The sequence below is a fragment of the Mastomys coucha genome, unplaced genomic scaffold (assembly GCF_008632895.1).
Source record: "Mastomys coucha isolate ucsf_1 unplaced genomic scaffold, UCSF_Mcou_1 pScaffold21, whole genome shotgun sequence".
Lineage (NCBI taxonomy): Eukaryota > Metazoa > Chordata > Mammalia > Rodentia > Muridae > Mastomys > Mastomys coucha.
The window spans coordinates 119,834,929-119,852,890 of NW_022196904.1; the positions used below are offsets into that span (position 1 = coordinate 119,834,929).

A 17,962-nucleotide genomic window follows, 5' to 3' on the forward strand; every position below is an offset into this window, starting at 1 on the left:
TTTTTTGAAACAGGGTTTCTCTGTGTATCCTTGGCTGCCCTGGAACTCACTCTGTAGACCAGGCTGCCCTCTAACTCAGAAATCCGCCTGCTTCTGCCTCCCAAGTGTTGGGATTAAAGGCATGCGCCACCACTGCCCGGCTGAGAAATTTTCATCTTATGTGTGTATATGATACATCCTGACTTTGGTCAGAACAGAATGCACTCATTTGGGAATCTACCTTTCTTCTCTCCCTGACCCCAGGTCATCGCCAAGGAGAGAGAAGTGTCAGAGTGGAGGGATAAATATGAAGAAAGCCGGCGGGAAGTAGTGGAAATGAGGTCAGTAGGGCGCAGCCTTCCCTGCTCAGAAGCCCTGCTCCCTGGCTTCATGGCGGTTCCTACTGGGGTGCTCCCTTCCCAAGTAGTGCCTTCTATAGAAGAAGTTCGATTTTCTCTATTATGCATGGCTAGTGTTTTTGCATAGGTGGTTTTTAAGGGATTTTCTTTTTTTTTAAATTTTTAAAATATTTTCATTGTTCTTAATGACATGTGTCTGTGCATGCACATGAATGCAGATGCCCTTGGAAGCCAGAGGCATCTGATTCCCCCAGAGCTGGAGCATTCTTGAGAACCACCCAACATGGGTTCTGGGTCTTCTGGAACAACACAAGTTTCTAACTGCAAGGGGTCTCTTCATCTCCTACACGTGTTTTTAGAATAACACAATGCATGAGTTAAAGAATCTAGGCAGATTGTGTCCTGTGTCCTCCCTCCTCCAACTCCAGCAGGCTTGCAGTCCTGTGTACATTTCTAGTAAGAAACAAAACGCCTAGATGATCACGGCCTGTTTTCTAGGCCACCATCAACATCTTCCAGGAAGCACTGTTCTAGCTCTTCCGGTTCCTTTCTACTTCCTGATATTGCTACTTCCTGCCATCACTTTCCGGGTGACTGGATTGAATGGGCAGAGGACTACTCTTGCAGAGGGATGCTCCACACCTTAATATTTTCATCTGGAGGCATTGCCAAGCAATGCTGGCACACACCTTTATTCCCAGCACTTGGGAGACAGAGGCAAACAGATCTCTGTAAGTTCAGGGCTAGCCTGGTCTATATAAGGAGTTCTAGATCAGCCAAGGTTACATAGTGAGACCCTGTCTCACAAACCCACTCCCCCCAAAATTTATACACACACACACACACACACATATGTATATGTATTTCATTTAAAAACACAAGGGAGGGAGCTGGAGAGGTAGCTCAGCACTTGAGAGCCCTGGCTACTCTCCCATAGGACCCGGGTTCAATTCCAAGCACCTGTATGGCAGCTCACAGTTGTCTGTAACTCCAATTCCAGGTGATCCAAAACCCTCACACACACGTACACGCAGGTGAAACACGTAAAATATAAGTGAGAATGCAAGGAGATAAGAAGAGTATCTCTTCCATCAGAGGAGACTAGCTCATGTTTTCCAAGGTTTTGGAAAAAGATACAGAGAGAATGTTAAGGAACTCCAAGAACAATCAAGAAAGGCTTCCTGGAGAAGAAACTGTTTGAATTAGACCTTGAGAAACAGAATCTGGGCGGTAGAAATAGGAGAAGGAAGTAAGCAAATGCCCTGGGCTACACTAAGAATGAGAGAGCGGGGATCACGGAGGAAATTGTCTGGGCACATTGAGCATCGTGTCCATGAGCCAGCTACAAAGTGCTGAGCTTGTGAGAGCAAGAGGAGAGCAATTGGGGGACCTCTGGCCTGTTGACTCACATGGTGGACAGCCGGGTCTGGTGCATGCTTTTGTACAGTGCTGGACTGGGGGCTTTATGCCAGGAGAAGGAACCTGCTGATGAGCTCAGGGATGAGTGCAGAGGGTGTGAGCCCAACACTGACCAGCTAGATTTGTGCTGTTCCTCACTGGTTACACTGCCCCGCTGTGGGGTGGAGAATTTAACACCATCCTGTTACCATAAAAGTGTGCCTTTGCCTTTCTTCCAGGAAAATTGTGGCTGAATATGAGAAGACCATCGCACAGATGATCGGTGGGTGTCATGACTGGAGTGCTCAGGCCCAAAGTGTGGGGAGGGGGTGGAGAACGGGGGTGGGTTGAGCCACAAGGCTCACAGCCAGTTCCTCTCAGAGCAGTGAGTTCCTTGGCAGGGACCAGCGTAGCTGCACTTGTGGCTGTACCCTGAGGATAGCCAGGAGAATGTACTTCACAATTACCCAGCCAGCTGATCCACCATGTTGGGAAGGAGTCAGAGTCTGGCCATGAGGTTGTGTGAGAGCTTTGGGTTTTGCTTGCAGGAAGCATAGAATTAAAGCCCCTAGACCCCAATTTAGTTTAGAGTCAATGATTAAATATTCATACAGCCTTAACACATGGATTTAGGGCCAGGATGGAACATGTTGCCACAGGTTCCATTGCTCCCTACCCAATGCCTTTCCTCATGTGGTGGGCAGTCCCTGGTAGCCAATCCCAGCTCTCCCTGGGATTTGACACCTCCATCAGAACGCTGCATCCCCTGACATCAAGAGCTGACAGATTACTTAGGCCTGCAATGAAAGACAGCCCTATATTAGCAAATGACACACAATGACCTACCTACCCTCCTACCTCCCTCCCTCCCACATTCCCTCCTTTCTTTCTTTCTTTCTTTCTTTCTTTTTCTTTTTCTTTCTCTCTCCCCTCCTTCCCTGCTTGTTTCCTTCCCTCCTTCCCTCCCAGCCTGCCTCCCTCCCTCCTATCCTCTCTTTCTTCCTCTGTTACTATCTATCCCTCCCATCCTCCTTCTCTATAATGAGAAAAAGTCTTGGAGGTATTCCAAGACCAGGTTTTTATAGTCTTGGGGAATTGGTCTTTATGCTGATTTATGTCTAGCTATCTGTTTGTTTAGGTTCATGATAATTTAAAAATAATTTTTCCCACCTAAGGATTTGTAGGGCAGTCATACAAGTTTATGTGCTGAGGTTGGATCTACACAAGCCTAGAGAGCCCTGTAGCAAATGTTTGGCTTTCTGAGTCCAACCCGTCTGTAGCTTACCGCAAGATAAACAGCTCAGTGGCCTTTGCAGTAGCAAGAGGGCCAGTGGTTGAATGGCTGGCCCTCTCGGGAGAGTTCATTGTGGCCTACATTACTGAGGACTGGTTTACCTAGTGCTCCTGAGGCATGTTCAGCCACTTTGATCCCATGGAAGATGCATCACATCAGAGCCAAATGCTTATGGATAAGATAAAAACTTCACACTGGGAATTCTAAGAGCTGGCAAAATAACTAGAGAGGGAACATGCTTCTCTCAGTGCGGAAGGGGTTGCGTCCTATGTCTTGGGCTATGACACTGGCTGGTGTGGTGTTGAGGGAGAAAGGCCTGAGGGAAGTCTGCCACAGCCAGCTTGTAGCACACAGCTAGGGACATTCAGAGAAGCAAGAGTTTCCTCCAGAGGGGCTTTAACCATGAGGGACTCTCTGGCTGACCTCTCAGGGGAGCCTGCCATTATGGTGATATAGAAGGTATTGATAAAAAAAAGATGCTGATTCCTGCCTCTGAGATCAACTGCAGCTGACAGCAGTTGGAACATTTTAACCTTGGACAGTCAAGAGGAGTGGGTGTCAGAGGCATGGTGCATGCCTTACTTGGACTCTGAACAGTTTTCTATGCACAAGAGAACCCCTCCAGGATGGCCTCAATGAGACAACTACAACATCCCCGGCTGAGCGCATCATCACTTGGATAAAATCCCTACTGTGTGTATAGTCACGAGCCTTACTCACCAGCCTCTTCTTCATCCACTTTTCCAAAGCTTTTCTAACCCAGAGAAATTGTCTGGCAGTTACTATGGAGGATCACTGGATGAAGCCATTAGACATTTCAGGGTACACATAGACAACCTTGGACATGACCAGGAAGGTGGGTGGGCCTGCCTGTCTCGTAGGAAAGTGAGTCTCCTCACATGTAGAAGGAAACAAGCCCATGGGCCTCATTTGGATTCCGAGTTTCCATCCCCGTTTCATTCCACCTGTCCAGCAAGGAGAACCCGGGCCTGAGAACCTGGCCGCTTAGGACCAGAGTGACTGTGGACGGGTTTTGAGGTAGAGCCTGGTTTCTCTGACCCCTGCTAGTTAGCTCTTCCTCTCCTGTAGCTTTCGGGTGCAACACACATCCTCATCCCTTCTCAGCAACTCCTCAGGAGAAAGTGTACCTTATTAAAGCTCAGTAGCTGGCTGTTTGGAATGCAGGACAGGAAGGAACCCCTGGCTTTCTGCAGTCCAGATTGTTGCGATTTTTTGTTTGTTTGTTTGTTTCCGCTTTTCTAACAACTGCCCTGATTCTCTGTTTTGCTTCTGTTTTCTGTTGCTCCTTACCCTTTGCTTGCAAAACAAACAGGCAAGCCTGGTAAGTAAACGCTCCGACCCCCTCCCCGCCTGACACCTACCGTTGCAACCCTTTGCTTGTGTTTTATTTTTCTTGCTTGGTTATTTTTGCCTTTCTATACTTGCTGCTTTCCCCATCCGATTTAATAGTGGTTTGCCTGCAAATGCCAGAAAGCCCCAATCGGGGTTTCGAGTCCAGCGTGTCGTGTCTGGGGGCTGAGGCTGATTTCCTGACTTTAAGAGCCTAGCTTTGTTGGTCACGAGTAAGAAGATTTGTGCAGACTTGCCAGTGGCCTGTTCTCCTGGGAACCGGGCAATTCTATTTTTAAAAGTGACAGGAGGAAAGCTTGAGCTAGGCGACATCTTAGATGCAGGAAATCAGATGGATTCTGTTTGATAAATGGCTCCTTCAGCCTGTCTGGTGAAATGTATACGTGCCCACAGATCAGCCCAGAGTGTGCATTGTACAGCATGCTGGGAAAAAAGGAAATGGCTAAAGTTCGGTCAGTAACATCTAGTGGAACTTGCCAATGTCCTCTCCTTTAGGAGCGTGGGTATAGCAAGTAGATTACTTGTATTTAGAACTTCTCTGTGTTTAAAAGGTAGCACTTCATGAGTCATTGTGACGATGGCCCACTGAGTCGGGTGATGTTAAGAGCTTCTATGGGCAGTGATATGGTTGATAACATGTCAGATTTGAGGCTGCCCCTGGGTGCCAAGAGCTTTGTATTCATTCTGTTTTTAATCTCCCCAAACGCTATGGTCTAGAAGCACTGCCATCCCCTGGTTCTGGTTGAGGAGGCACAGTGACTTTAAGAACACTGCCCAAGGTCACACGCTAGACAAGTATCAGAATTGGGATTCCAAGCTGGCCTGTCAGACTCCAGAGCCACTGCCTTGGTGGCTTCTGGCTGCTGCTGAGAATATTAAGAACCCTAGGATCATCAAAGCAGGATAGAGGGACATTAGGCATCTCCTAGGCCAGTGGTGTTCCGGGCAGGGCCCTGGGTCAGCTCTCACCGAATCTCAGGGAGCTTGTTACTTGTGTAGATTCCCCAACCTGACCTGCTGAGTCAAAAAGTAGGAGTAACCCATGTCTGTTTGAATAGCCTTCCAGCTGGTTCTAATACACGCTCACAGCTGACAAGGCCTTGGGATCACAAAATTTCGGGGCTTTTCTACGTGTCTCTGTCAGGCTTGGTGTAAAATTCAGGCTGCGACCCCCACCATGCCACACAGCAATAATGTGCTAAACTTAAGACACAGCAAGAGGGTGGCCTATCAGAAAAACAACCCAAATCAAAATGTCAGGCTGTTCAACCCAGTGGGAACCGTCCATCGAGGGAGGCTCGGGAAGAATCTGGTCATGGCTGTGCTTTTGTCTTTGGGGCTAAACCTGGGCTGTGTTGTTCCTTCAGTGAACAAATGACTTCCCTGTTCAAACCCTCTTTCACCCTCTGTAAAATAGGGATGGGAAAACCTTGTATGAGTCACTGTGGGGCCGCCCTTGCCCGTGCAGTGCATGGATCCTATGGCAGGACCACTTGTATGGAGGGGGTTTGTATGCCCAGAGCAGAGCAGGGAACCAGACTGACCTGCAGCCAATCCCCCCCTTCCCCCCCGGTTACTTTTGTTGTTGCTTTCTCCAAACACCTGACAGACTCAACTGAAGGGGAGAGTTTGATCTTTGCCTAACAGTTTCAGAACAATCCATCCACCACGGTAGTGAGGGCATGCAGTTCAGAGTTGATGGACAGGAAGCAGAGAAAAGAGAAACAGGAAGAAGCTAGGACAAGGTCAGCCCTGAAGGACTTGGCCCCAGTGCCCTACTTCTTCCAGCCAACTGCCACCTCTCAGTGACACCGTCATAATATGAACGAGTTTACAAGGTCACAGTCCTCAAGACCTAACTGTCCTGAAGATGCCCTCACAGGCACACCCAACATACGCTGTCCTAATCTACACATTTCTCAGTCTGATCAACCTGAAAAAATTACTCCATCATAGGGACAACATGGCAGCAGGAAGCCTGTGTCCCAAGCCTGGGGTGGGGAGAGTTGGAGTATAGCAGAACCAGAACCCACAAGTGGTCCAACCACATGTTCACTTACACGCATGCACACACACGCACACATGTTCTTTCTCATGACAAATGGAGAGGAAGTGGTAGAGGGGATCAGAGACATGTAACTCGGGGGGTTTCCAAGGGCTCCTGAGCGCTGGGGCAGGGGCTGTCAGGCTGGAGCAAGCATGTGTGGTGCAGCCTGGGTTTTATTCTCAATACAAGAGGAGAGATCTCTACAGGCAGAGTGAGCAGAGGGCTTTGCCTTGCTGTTGAGGCTGGCTGCTGCCGTTGCCATCTCTGTTGTTAGACGATCCAGATGTGATACATTTCCCTCATAGTAACCAGCTCTAAGCCGGTCCTAGGCAATAGACAGCACCCTCCCATGAGACCTGGGAGTGACAGAGATCTGCTGGGCTGCATACTTTCCCCCAGGAGCTTGTGGTCCTGGAGATACAAGCTAGGAGTGTAATTTAATCCACTGTCACCAGGAGAGGCAGGGGTTCCTTGGCTACTCTAGCAACCAGCCTAGCATGCGTGCGTGGGAACTGGGGGGCAACCAGCCTAGACTGGGGGGCTGTATTTGTGTCAGATACTGTTTGTCTCATAGTGCGGAGGCATCTGAGTTCAGTGTGGGATGGGAGAGGTCGGAGACATGAGCATGACTAGCTCTGGCTAATACCCACATTCTAAACTAGGCCCAAATGGGACTGCGTTGCCTCTCTGGGAAATAAACTTTGCAGTTTGCCTGGAGTGTGGTACTTTCTACAGCCAAGAAGTCAGTGTTGTTGTGATCAGAATTTCAGGGATATTTTAGGGATAAATCTCTTTCTCCTAGTGACAAGTCTATCTTGATACTGTTTCGGAAGAGTCACCCATTACCCTGGGGACCTGGGCACAGCACCCTTTAATCTCATCTTCCCAGAAAGGACAGTAGTAATTTTTTCTTTCTGACCCAGTGTGAATCTGCTTAGAGAAGGAAATGTAGACCCACAGGGTCTCCAGTGTATATATGTAAGCGCTGCACTGATCAGACTAAAGGTTGACTTCCCCCCACCCAACATGATATGTCATGGTCCCAGATCTATGGTATCATCCCTTTGGAACCACCTGGGAGGGAAGGCTTGTGGGTTCATTCCAAGGAAACCCTTGAGTTATACTCAAGGCCCAGGCTGGCCCCTGTAGATCTAGTTTGGATTGATTGGGCTCCATTGTCTGACTCCTGTCTCTCCTGCCAGATGATGAACAGAGAGAGAAATCCATCTCCCACCAAACTGTGCAGCAGCTGGTCCTGGAGAAGGAGCAAGCCCTGGCTGACCTGAACTCTGTGGAAAAGTCTCTGGCTGACCTCTTCAGGAGATACGAGAAGATGAAGGAAGTCCTGGAAGGTTTTCGAAAGGTGTGTCATGTGGTGCTGGAGTCCAGGTGGGAGAGGGTGCCAGTTGTGGGGCAAGAGTTCAGAAAGTCCATCTTGAGCCATTGCGAGTAGGAGCTGAGGTCTCAGTTGTCTGTTCTGGATGCTCTCTTGAGCCTTTCAGTGTTTCTTTTTGTGGCTGTGTCATGACAGAATGAAGAGGTATTGAAGAAGTGTGCACAGGAGTACCTATCCCGAGTGAAGAAAGAGGAACAGAGGTACCAGGCCCTGAAGGTGCACGCAGAAGAGAAACTGGACAGGTAACTCACTGCCCAGCTCGGCCAGGAGCTCCAGTGGCTCTCTGACATTGGCTTGCAAAGCGTGGCTGATCTTTATGACTTGGGCTAAGATGGAACTCACCCACCACCTACTGAGAGAAGTGAAGGACTCTAGTATAATATCGGGGGTCGGGGGTGGGGCATCCAAAGCCCTTCCATATCACAACAGGGCTGGGGTTCTTAGGGTTCCTACGTTGAGGCTCTAGTTAGTGGGGCTACATTCAGGCCCGTGTCCCAATTCAGGGGGGGGGGGGAAAGAGAGGTATCCCTGCAGCCACCTACCATGCTCCTTGTTCCAACAGAGCCAATGCAGAGATTGCCCAGGTTCGAGGGAAGGCCCAGCAAGAGCAAGCAGCGTACCAGGCTAGCCTTCGGAAGGAGCAGCTTCGAGTGGATGCTCTAGAAAGAACACTGGAGCAGAAGGTAAGGGGGTGAGGGGTGGGTACCATGGCTGTGAGGCCTCTCTCCGGAGGGTCATGGAGACTGGTGGGCTGGAAGGGGGTCTCTGGAGCCAGCCTGCACAGTGATTTTCCACTTTTCATTCCTCCACATCATTTGTCAGATATCTATTAAGTACTACTGTCTTAGTTATGGTTTTACTGCTGTGAACAGACACCATGACCAAGGCAACTCTTTTAAGGACATTTAATTGGGACTGGCTTACAGGTTCAGAGGTTCAGTCCATTATCATCAAGGCAGGAGCATGGCGGCATCCAGGCAGGCATGGGGCTGGAGGAGCTGAGAGTTCTTCCATCTTCATCTGAAGGCTGCTGGCAGAACACTGGCTTCTAGGAAGCTAGGGTGAGGGCCTTAAAGCCCACACCCACAGTGACATACCTACTTCAACAGGGCCACACCTTCTAATCATGCCACTCCCTAGTGGAGCATATATAAACCATCAGAACTAATAACATGCCAGACATTGTTCTCATTCTTATTGGAGAGTGGGTGGGGGACCCACTAGTCCCCTGACAGAAGTTGGGCAGTGGCAGAGCCAGGCACATTCAAATATCCTCCAGGTGTCTGACCGTGGGTGAAGCTCCTGAGGCCCCGGTGAACCTTGTCCTCCATCTTGTTTCCTTGATTCCCTTTAACCCTGAAAATATTTTAGATAAGAGAATTTCCCTGATGTCAAGTGTGATACTAACCCCACCTCACTTCCAAAAACAACACTGGAGAATCATTTAGCCCCGTTCTTCCAGGATAAACAAAGGTAACGGTTGCTGGTCAGTTGATCCCAAGAACTGTTTTAGAAAGAAAGGCAAGCCAATGCCATGTGCTGACTACTGTAGCTACCAGTGATTTCTGGGCTCTGCTGATTGTTCAAAGCAGTCACCATAGAAACAAGACACACAGCTGCAAAGCCAAGCATTTGTTCATTCATTGATAATTACTGAGTATCATTATGGGTTTGCTGTTGGGTCTATGTATATTTTTATAGAAGTGGAATGTTCCATTAAAGTAAAGACCACATTCCCTAGTCAGTGTGTGTGTGTGTGTGTGTGTGTGTGTGTGTGTGTGTGTGTTGGGGGGAGGTAGTGTTTCCACGATATAGATTCTATCAGACATGTGTTTAAATCATCATATGGTATTAGTTCCTGAAGGAGGAGCCAGGATGTATATTTCCAAGGTCTTTGGCCCAATAAGAATAGCAAATGAATGTGATGCTGTATTTTCCAGTAGATTAAAATACATAGATGCAAACAAATTGGATCATGTGGCCTTGGATAGTAGCAAAGATCAAAACCTATCTGCAGATGTAATTTCCTTTCTCACTAAGCTTCCAGAGGAATGAATTAATCGTGGTGTTCAGCCCTGGAGGACAGTAAATGATGTATAACAAATGAGGCTTGTCTTAAAAGAGATTCAGAAGCACATTCACCCGGAGCAGGTCCATGTGAGATGCTGGGCTCCACGATGGAGCTGCTTGTCCAGTGGTGGCCGACGGTGCTGGGGTTAACTCTAAGGATGGGTCTCCGGTGGGTCTATAGTGCTTCCACCGTTTAATAGACATGAGAATGAAGCTGAGTAGTCTCGGGCACAACTGGAATTTATGTTCTAGGCCAGACACATCTGTTCCTATTTGACTGGCTGTGTACTCTTAACCTATAGCATGTAACCTCTCCAAGCCTCTGTTTCCTCACTAAAAAAAAAAAAAAAAGGGTTAACAGTGACTTCTTTATAGGGCTAGCATGAGAACTGAGGAAGGCCACAGCATCCTGGATGACTTTAGCTTGGTGATTGGCATGTGGTATTCACAGCAAAATAAAGGTTAGCATTCGTGACCAGTAGGGGGCAGTAGTGGTAATGGGAATAACTAGGATTAGTGGTCAGGGATTTTAGCACCTGTGGGGGCTGGAGCCTCAGAGTTTGCTTCTGGGCAGGACGAGGGCCATGGTCAAGCTGCTGGGAGATGGTGCTTCTCCCTACACCCCCATGCCCACCCTCATGGCAATGCAGTTTTCTCTTCTGTGTGGGTACTGTGGTGTGGAGTGCTGGAGTCCTAACCCAGGGATAGCCATGAACTAAGCTCAGACATGATGCAGGAGGTTCCAGGAAAGGGATTGATGGAGGCCAACCTTCCTCAGCATCTCAAAGGAAAACTAGCTGAAGATGTATGAGATGCAGGTGCTCTGTCCTCCGGGAGGGCTGCTGGCCACTTGTGCATGAGCAAGAGCAGCCTTGGGCTGGCTCCTGGTGTCTCCACCATCTAAGAGTAGAGCCACATCTGCTGGACATCTCCCAGCTTGAATCCCCTTCCTACAGGACAGGGACGGCCACCCAGTTACCTGTGCTGCATGTGTGGGCTTCACGGGTGGGCAGAGAGTTGTGGTCTTCTGTAATGGTCTCCCTCTATCACAAAGAGATGCCTAGGGCGAGAGCTACATTTACCATTGTAAGGTTAAGTTTTAAAAAGTGGTGAGGAGTTGTGCTGCTTTCATAAAGTGTCGGTAGTAGGGTCTCTCTAAGGTCCATGCCTCACTAGTCCTTGGTAGTTGTGAGGTTTCTAGTGCCAGGCATGATTTCCTTCCTATGAAACAGAGAGTTGTTGATGGCCATCAAGGTATAAGTGCCACTATAGCACCTTTAGGGACGTTTTGTTAAGCAGGTCATTGTGATCATAGGTGTCCCAGAGGATAGAACTATGGATTGCTTCCCTCCCTTGGTGGCTCGCATAGCACTTTTCTTTTCTTTTTCATATATCACATCCCAATTACAGTTCCCCCTCCCTCCCATCCCCATTGCATAGCACTTTCTGGTGCTCTGGGAGCTAGACCAGCAGGTCGGAGGCTTTCAAGTTAGATCCCCCGAGACCTGTGTCCAAAATAAGTGGTGTCTTTAGCAGTGGAGACTTACCTTCGACCTGAGAGATGTATGCAGCCTGCTATTCCCCTCTAGTCCCTCTCTCAGGGTCCCTTTGTACTTGACCAGTTTCTTTGGTTACTTTTGAGGCAGGGTCAGTCACTGGCCTAGAACTTGATAAGCAGGCTAGGCTGGCCAAGGATTCCCCTCTGCCTGCCTTCTCCCGTACTGGGCTTGCAGGTGTGTACTATCATATCTGGCTTGGTTTAAAAAAAAAAAAAAAGGAGTGGGGGATGGATTCTGGGGATTGAATTCAGATCCTCCAGCTTGCAACACAAGGGCTTTGTGACTGAGTTATCGCCCCAGTCCTGTGACTGATTCAATTTTAAACACCAAGAACACCTCTCTTGTCTTATATTTTCAGAATAAAGAGATAGAAGAACTCACCAAGATTTGTGACGAACTGATTGCCAAGATGGGGAAAAGCTAACTCTGGACCAAGCGTGTGGACTTGGCCGTTGCGTGCAATACGATCGATCCGTCGGCACACTGTTTGCCCGTCCGATTCTGTGGACAGTTTCTCCTTTCACTTCCGTATGCACTACTGTGTCCTCTTTCTAAATAAGGCTGGTTTGACCGGATGCAGTGCCGAGACCTACCAGGATTCCTTGCTATCCGTTTGCATTTTCTAGTGTAATTCATAGCAAGTTGACCTCGGAGTTCCTGTATCAGGGAGACTGTCAGATTCTCTAATAGACTACAAATTGCTGACCTTAGCCTTGCCCTTTGGCAAGCAGCATCTGATGTGATGTGAAAATATGCAGCCTGCATCGGGACTCTTGCCTTAAGGAGTGTACAATTGATCCACATTTGCTGGTTTGATTTTTTTAAAAAAATGAATGCATGTTTCAAATAAAACTCTCTATTGTAAATAAATTTTTTTCTTTGAGTCTTGGCAGCAAGTGTGACTGTGAGTTATTTTCTGGAAATAGCCGAGTTTCCTTCATTAAATCATATCAGGTTTGGTCTCTGCCTCTTTGGGCCCCCTGTTTATTGATTTAAATTGCATTTCCTTCATTATCGTGTCTGGGTTTGTAAGAGGGAGCAAATGAGAAATATTGATTGAGGCTTAAATAAGTAAGTGGATATATTGGATTAGCTTAGATTTCATTTTTTACAAAGCCTTGGCCATTAGGCAGACAAAAAAAAAAAAAAAGTATGTTTCCTTTTATAATTGTGTGAAGGAAATAGCAAGCTCTCAGTCTTTCTGTCCCGCCCCTTGGTGCCTGACCCACCCTGAAAGACTGCCTATTCCTTTATAAGTAGCTAGGAAAGGCCCAGGAACACCTGGTGGGAGGCAGGCAATTAGCCATTTAGCAATGAGACCACTACCAGGCTCCCTGATGCTCTGACCTGCACACATGACCTGTGACCTGTGAGGGAATGTAGGATAAAGGATGAGACAGGGAAACGGGGAGGTGGAAGGTACCCTGGTTTTCTAGCGCTGCTGTCACAAATCCTCACAAACATAGCAGCTAATCGCTTCCAGAAGTTCAAAGTCAAGTGTCTAGTGAGGTGGGTACTCAGAGAGAATCCATCCTGGCCCTGTTTCTCAGCTTGCGGTATCCTCTGCAACATTCAGCCTAAGCTCACACGACCCTTTCAGCCTTTCGTATGTCTGTCTCCAACACCCCCTCGTAATGGCTGCTCTCACCTTGGCTGAGCTCTATCTTCAGGTCTCCTTATTTAGTATGAAGTAGATGCTCTCACCCCAGCTGAGCTGTATCTCCAGGTCTCTCTCTATTTTCTTGTTTTGAGACAAGATTTCTCAGACTGGCCTTGAACTCATTCTGTAGCCCTGACAGCTCTTGAATTCCTTTTCTCAGTCTCCCAAGAAGCTAGCTTTACGGGTCGGTGCCACCACGTCCAGCCCTTCTCAGGGTTTCTCTGTATAGCCCTGGCTGTTCTGGAACTCACTCTGTAGACCAGGCTGACCTTGAACTCAGAAATCCTCTTGTCTCTCCCAAGTACTGGGATTAAAGGCATGCGCCACCACTACCCAGCTCAGCCCTTTGTAAGAATACCATCATTGGACTTAGAGCCTACTGCAAATTCACTGCAATCTCATCTTGAGATCCACAGTTCCATCCAAAAAAGTTCCTGGTGCTAGGTGCCACACTCTTTTTCTCTGCTTCCTGTCTGCCTCTGTCATGTGCTTCCACTGCTGCCGTGTTCCTCACCACAGGTCCTGAAGAGTGGAGCTGTGCACAACACACTGAATCTCTGCAAACATGAGCCAAGATGAGAAAGGAATGGGCTTTGTTTCTAAGGATCCCTCATCACATTCAGCTACTCTTCCTTGGGGACTCTGTGCCCAGTGACTGTCACTGATCAGTGAGCTGCAGTCTGGCAAAGTTTATATCCATTTGTTCCTTTGGCCACATGGCAGTCCATGCTACCAAATAAGCAACTGTCCTGGGATGGTGGGCGTTTCAGTTGTGCTCAGTGTTTTGCTATTGTTCTGAATTACCTGAGAGTCCTTATGTACCTATGTGGACATACTCCTTTTTTTTTTTTTTTTAATTTATTTTATGTGTATGAGTACAATGTAGCTGTACAGATGGCCATGAGCCATCATGTGTGTGGCTGCTCTCCGGCCCCGCTCGCCCCAGCGTAATTCACTGTAGCTGTCTTCAGACGCACCAGAAGAGGGCGTCAGATCTCATTACGGGTGATTGTGAGCCACCATGTGGTTGCTGGGATTTGAACTCAGGACCTTCAGAAGAGCAGTCAGTGCTCTTACCCACTGAGCCATCTCTCCAGCCCCTAAGTCGAATTCTTCAGAGTGGCTTACTGGGCTGAATGTCACTGTGATTGCTGATCCACCAAGCTCCAGCTTCTTAGACTTGGTCACAATAGCATGTGGTTTGTGTAATTGAATAGGGAGATTGAAGAAAAAGATGGCAATAGTAAAAGGTTTTTGAATCTTCAGTGCCCCCCAAATTAATTAAAAAATCAAATGCACAATGAGTCCAAGGTATTTTTTTTTTGGCTGTCTTGTTCCATTTTGCTCCATTTCGCAGCTGCAGCCTGGGTTGTGAACACACAAGCTTTGTACTGTGCAGCCTTCCACCACACAAGGCCAGCAGCACTGGCCGAAACACCCAGCTTCCACCCGAGGCTGCCGTGTGTTATGAGTGGCGGTGTCTCTGCTGTGGATGCAGAGTTTTCTACTCTGCCGGTTTCATTATGGGAAACAAATGGCTTTTAGTGGTTCCTGCCGTCGTTCATCAGAATCTAAGAATCCACTTAGCGTTGGGGAGGTTGGGTTGCTAGGATGCTCGACTTTAAATGAGAACCGGGCTGTTCACCTAGGCTCCTTGAAATCTCACTAGGTGGATTTTGGCATGGGATGAGGACAGAATTGCAACAATTTCTTCAGTGGCCATTGAGCCTTTAGCATTTGTACTGTGTGAAGGTACGTTTTCAGCCTTGATAACTATAAAGTCTAAGTATTGACCATCTCTGAAAAAGAAGATGCTCTGTATTCCGCAGTATCAAATACCCAATATTCAACCAAGTTCTCGTCCTTTATTCAAAAGTACTCATACCTTCTCATTAGCATGCAAGTTTGCTTTTATCTTTAATAAATGACAAACCATGTCACCATAGTTTCAAATATGTCTACCAAAATTGTCTCAAAATCAACTTCTCCATATTTGATTACTGGCAAATGTCTGATTTGCAATCATTTATATGCCCACATACACAGGGTTGGGTAGAAGCCACTGTTCTAGCCAAACACTAGGAACACCAGGTGTGGCTGGGCAGGTTGACTGGTTGCATTGAAGCAGGAAGGCCACCAGGGGGAGCTGCAACACATCTTAGAAAAGAGTCTCAGAAGGCCTGGGAAGAGGCAGAGTCACTTTAGACTGAGAAACACTTATCCTCCCTGGAGCTCAAATCAGGTTCAGGCTTGTCTGTGTCTGACATGCTTACAGGGTGGTATCGCTTCTTTTTGATCCACCGCAATGCAGGTGGCTGTCCAGTACTGACTTCCTGTGACATTGCTTGTGTAGGGCATTTTCTTAATTAGTGATTGATGTGGGAGGTGGGCGCCCATTGTGGGTGGTGCCAGCCCTGGGCTGGTGGTTCTGTAAGAAAGCATGCTAGCAAGCCTTGATGGCCTCTGCATCAGCTCCTGCCTCCAGGCCCTGCCCTGTTTGAGTTCCCGCCCTGACTTCTTCAGTGATGGACTGTAATGTGGAAGTGTAAGCCAGATAAACCCTGTCCTCCTCAACTTGCTTTGCTCATGGTGCCTCAATGCAGTAACAGAAACCCTAAATAGGAAAGAAACCGAACATACCTGCTCCCCTGCCCCTTGGTACATATACACACCCTGAGGGACACATGAGACTGCTCTCTGCCAGTCAGCTGCCTTGGCCTGGCTTCAGGCTTGTTCTGCGCTTGGTCACCTCTCTTCTGGTGTTGCCTGCTGGGAATGCTGTGCTGTCAGTGAGAAGCTGTGAGGGACAGCCATGTTGGCTCCTCCAGTATCTGCCTTATGGAGGGACTGAGCAGAGTGTGTTTCCAGTCCCTTGGCTTCTCCTTTGGAACTCTGAGGGGCTGTGTCAAGACAACATAGAGGTATGAGGCTGAGGTAGACCATCCCCACAGGTGATGATACAGGCAAAGATGGCTGTGGCCTGCCTTCTCTATGCTCTGGAGGGAACTTAGAACCCCCCTGCCTCAGTCTGTCTTCTGATATGACAGGCTGTTCCACACCAGATATCTGTGCTCTTTTCAGGCATATTGGGCTACCGTATCTTTTACTTGTTTCCTTATTCATTTTAATAGACTGGCCTCAAACTTCCTATATAACGCCGGGTGACCTTGAACTCCTGCCTCAACTTCCCAGTGTTGGGAGTGCAGGTGTGCATCTCACACATCTGCTCTAAGAAGATTATTTTTCATTTCTTGTGAGATAATTCATCAGTCTTTCTTTGTGATCTGGTTGGAGGTTCATTTACTGTTTTGACTGGGCTATACTTCCCTCTACACAGTTTAGGTGTATGTATGTGTGTGTGTGTGTGTGTTCACTCACATGAACAGCCACCTTTTCTGTCTTCGTAAACTGGCTCTATATGGGGAAATCCTTTGCCAGCCACACTCAGTACTCACTGTGGCCTGGCAACACATTTCTGGAAATGTATCTTTGCCTGAGCATGTGCACATAGCCTCCCTAACAGAGGAGCTGCCCTGTTCTCTGTAGGAACTTGCTCACCTTCTCTCTCTGGAGCCTAAGCAGGTGCTATCAGAAGCTGATTGATTCTCACCAATCCTTCAGGATTCAAAACACACCAGGTGGGACAGAAAGCAGCCCCCTGAACATTGGCCTAAAGCTGGCATGGTGACTCTGCACCCTACTCTTCTTTTTCCCCTCCCATAGGGATGGGTCAAGGCCATCAACAGCAAGTCAATGCCAGCAGGTAGAATTTTCAGGGAGAGCAGATAGAGCTATTTCCATTTATGTGCGTTTGACTTTGGCTTACAGCTCAGCTCTGGAGAGATCCACGGAGCAGTGGGAGGGAGGGGGGCGCAGAGCTGAAGGCTTCTGAGCTGAAGACTTCTGAAAGGGATCGACACAACCCAGGCCAAATGTTGGGCTCAAGCATAGCGAGGATTGTGGCTCCCTGGGACACTTTCCCAGTGTAGCCAATAGAAGGCGCTCAGGGGCTGTTTTTTAGCCAGTAGCCCCAGTAGTACCAGAAGTAGTATCCAGAAGTCAGGTGTGATGTCAGGAGGGTCAGGTTCTTGTATTTCTTAATTCAAATCAGGTATAAAGCCCTCTATTGCAGAGAAAGTTTACATGGAGGGAAGTCTGAGGTAAAGAGAAGGGCAGAAGCAACAGAGAGGGCAGGCCTGCCCTTCGGTGCTTTTGCTGAGGCACCTCCTTCCACACACACTATCACACCGTGCGTGGTCTTGGTACTGGGCTAGGAGGGAAGCAGCAGAGCAGACTCAAGGTCAGAGAGCAGACAGTGTGTACTCTGGTGGTATGGGAAGTGCGGCAAAGGCTCTCCAAGTGTGTGTGTAGCTCATTCCCCTGCAAAGGAACACAGCCCAGCTGCAGGTCTTGCACTTTGAGATACTAATGTCTGTCAGAGGGCTGGCTACATTACCCTCCACTTTCCCCCACATCAAGAGGCACAGTGTCACTATTATCAATAATACACAGCAATGGGGGAGGGAAAATGTGTATATACATATGTGTGTGTGTATATATGTATATGTATGTGTGTAATATGTATACATATACATATATATGCACAAATATTGATGTAGAATTTGGGCCATGGAATTCAAATTACTTTTGTTGTGAAAATATTTTGGCAGCCAGGCAGGGTTCTGCTAGTGACAAACTGTCACTAACAGTCTGTTTTCTGACAGCCCTGTCTCCCCTCAGCAGAAAGCCTGAAGCCTCAAGCTGAGCTAACACTAGAACCCGGAACAGGAAGTCCTTAGAATCTGACCGCTGTTACCATGGTGTCCACA

The 17,962-nt window shown here is 48.0% G+C and overlaps 1 protein-coding gene across 23 annotated transcripts in view; it reads left to right on the forward strand.

Moving 5' to 3' along the window:
• The window catches only part of Tacc2 (transforming acidic coiled-coil containing protein 2), a 220,974-nt gene extending 208,609 nt beyond the window's left edge, over positions 1 to 12,365 (forward strand). For 12 of the 23 annotated variants that reach the window (XM_031388533.1, XM_031388543.1, XM_031388541.1 and 9 more), the window contains 6 exons: positions 244 to 320; positions 1,976 to 2,019; positions 7,651 to 7,811; positions 7,980 to 8,086; positions 8,407 to 8,527; positions 11,832 to 12,365. In XM_031388533.1, coding sequence (XP_031244393.1) covers positions 244 to 320; positions 1,976 to 2,019; positions 7,651 to 7,811; positions 7,980 to 8,086; positions 8,407 to 8,527; positions 11,832 to 11,897 — 576 coding nt within the window. In that variant the 3' untranslated portion in view covers positions 11,898 to 12,365. Of the gene's footprint in view, positions 1 to 243; positions 321 to 1,975; positions 2,020 to 4,363; positions 4,373 to 7,650; positions 7,812 to 7,979; positions 8,087 to 8,406; positions 8,528 to 11,831 lie in introns of all 23 variants that reach the window. The other 11 variants (XM_031388530.1, XM_031388538.1, XM_031388542.1 and 8 more) reach the window with 1 other exon arrangement.
• Positions 12,366 to 17,962: the final 5,597 nt, after the last annotated feature.